The sequence below is a fragment of the Echinococcus granulosus genome (genome assembly GCF_000524195.1).
Source record: "Echinococcus granulosus chromosome Unknown EG_S00231, whole genome shotgun sequence".
In the NCBI taxonomy this organism is placed as follows: domain Eukaryota; kingdom Metazoa; phylum Platyhelminthes; class Cestoda; order Cyclophyllidea; family Taeniidae; genus Echinococcus; species Echinococcus granulosus.
Genome location: NW_020170611.1, coordinates 43,014 through 44,602, shown reverse-complemented (window position 1 = coordinate 44,602; position 1,589 = coordinate 43,014). Strand labels below are relative to the sequence as shown.

Below are 1,589 nucleotides of genomic sequence, written 5' to 3'. Positions count from 1 at the left end.
GTTACCCATTCCTGGTTTGGCCATTATGTTTGGAGTAAATCCTTCCCTGAAACATTGCAGCAAAATAACACCTCTCTAGTTTTTGGAGAAAATAACAGGAAAAACCCCTCTCAAAAACTTTTCATTGGAGTTACGTGGGTTCTCAGGACATTTGCTTAAAATGAGAGGCAAAATCTGTCGTCAAACATACTGCCGTCACTACTAACCTCCATACAGCCAGTGATTTCAAAGATATCATTCTAAACAGTGGCTGCGCAAAAGAAATGGAAGAATAGTGCTCTTATACTATTAAAGGTGTATTTCAACTAAAAACCGGAATTTTATCTAGTACATTCGCTTTTGCCTTCTAGGCGCTGACATAGTGACGTGACAAAGCAACAGCAGCATTCACCCCACCTCCAGACTCAGCCATAAAAAGTAAATAAGCAAACCGAAAGGTTTCCTACACAGATTTTGTCTCGATAGATGCACGTAGAGCTGAGCACGCCAATTTTCCCAGGGATGAGGTAATCCCATTGATATTCTCTCCAAATCAGCTCACCAGTGAATCGTGAATAAATGGACATTTGATTAGGAGATGGGCTGCAAATATCCATCAATGAATCAATCAAGTGAGATGGTTACCCAAAAAGCGTCTGGAGTCAGCAAGTGGCATCGTAAAACATATAAGAATTTTACTTCCCAAAGTAATTTATGCACGTGCGCATAGCCATGACGTACAATTATGAATTGAAAAACGGTACCTCAGACTGTTGTCGCTAGTGGCACAAACAAGTTAATGCTGCATCCAAAATCAATCATAGAGAAGTCCTGCTACCCAATATCATCATTTTAATGGTGTTAGAAGTAAATGTCTCACACCTTTGTGATTAAGTAAAACAGAATGTTTAAGCATATTTGCTAAATAACAGCTCTTTTGTTTTTTAAAGGGTCACTAACAGAAGCGCCTGGGCCATTAAGGACCTCGCTCCCACAACACTTCAGGTGGAGCCACGTGGGTACTCAAAACATTACGTTAAGTTGGGACGTTGGAAGCTTGGGTGAAGACTACGCAGAGGTCATTGTATTGACTGTGGTGTCAGCCTCCTACTTTAGATTCTTTACATTTAGAGATGCAAATTTCTTACTTGGAAACGTTACTGTTAATGGACTGAAGCCTAATACAACCTACGAAGTAACTGTGCAAGCAGTGGGCAAAGTCGGCACCATTTTCATTTACGAAGAATTAATTACAACCCTCTCCCATGGTAAATATTCGCAAATCCGCACTCTTTCCATGCTAACATCTTCTACATCAAAAACAAAGAGCATATGTTACTTTCATTAGTATAAGGCAGTAGCAAAGCTTCATTACAACACAGTTCACCGTTGAGTTGTGAATAAGCATCGCGTGATGTCCTTAATAGCATTTTTACTTTGCTTATTATTAGAAGGCGTTGTCACAAGTAGTGCATCCGCACTAACTCCCTCAATCTTCGGGGCTGTCTTCTCTTTCACGGCCATGGTTCTTGCTTTAAATTCAGTGTAAGTCAACGCAAATGCCCAACTGTTTCATCTACACAGAATATCATGGTCGATGACTTGAAGTT

General features: G+C 40.2%; 1 protein-coding gene across 1 annotated transcript in view; it reads left to right on the top strand. All coding sequences in view use genetic code 11, as the record gives it.

The window, feature by feature from the left end:
• Positions 1–465: 465 nt before the first annotated feature.
• The window catches only part of EGR_10541 (hypothetical protein), a gene marked incomplete at both ends in the record, with an annotated part of 3,893 nt that continues 2,769 nt past the window's right edge, over positions 466–1,589 (top strand). The window contains 4 exons of the mRNA XM_024499790.1: positions 466–506; positions 930–998; positions 1,021–1,247; positions 1,431–1,524. Coding sequence (XP_024345799.1) covers positions 466–506; positions 930–998; positions 1,021–1,247; positions 1,431–1,524 — 431 coding nt within the window. The remainder of the gene's footprint in view (positions 507–929; positions 999–1,020; positions 1,248–1,430; positions 1,525–1,589) is intronic.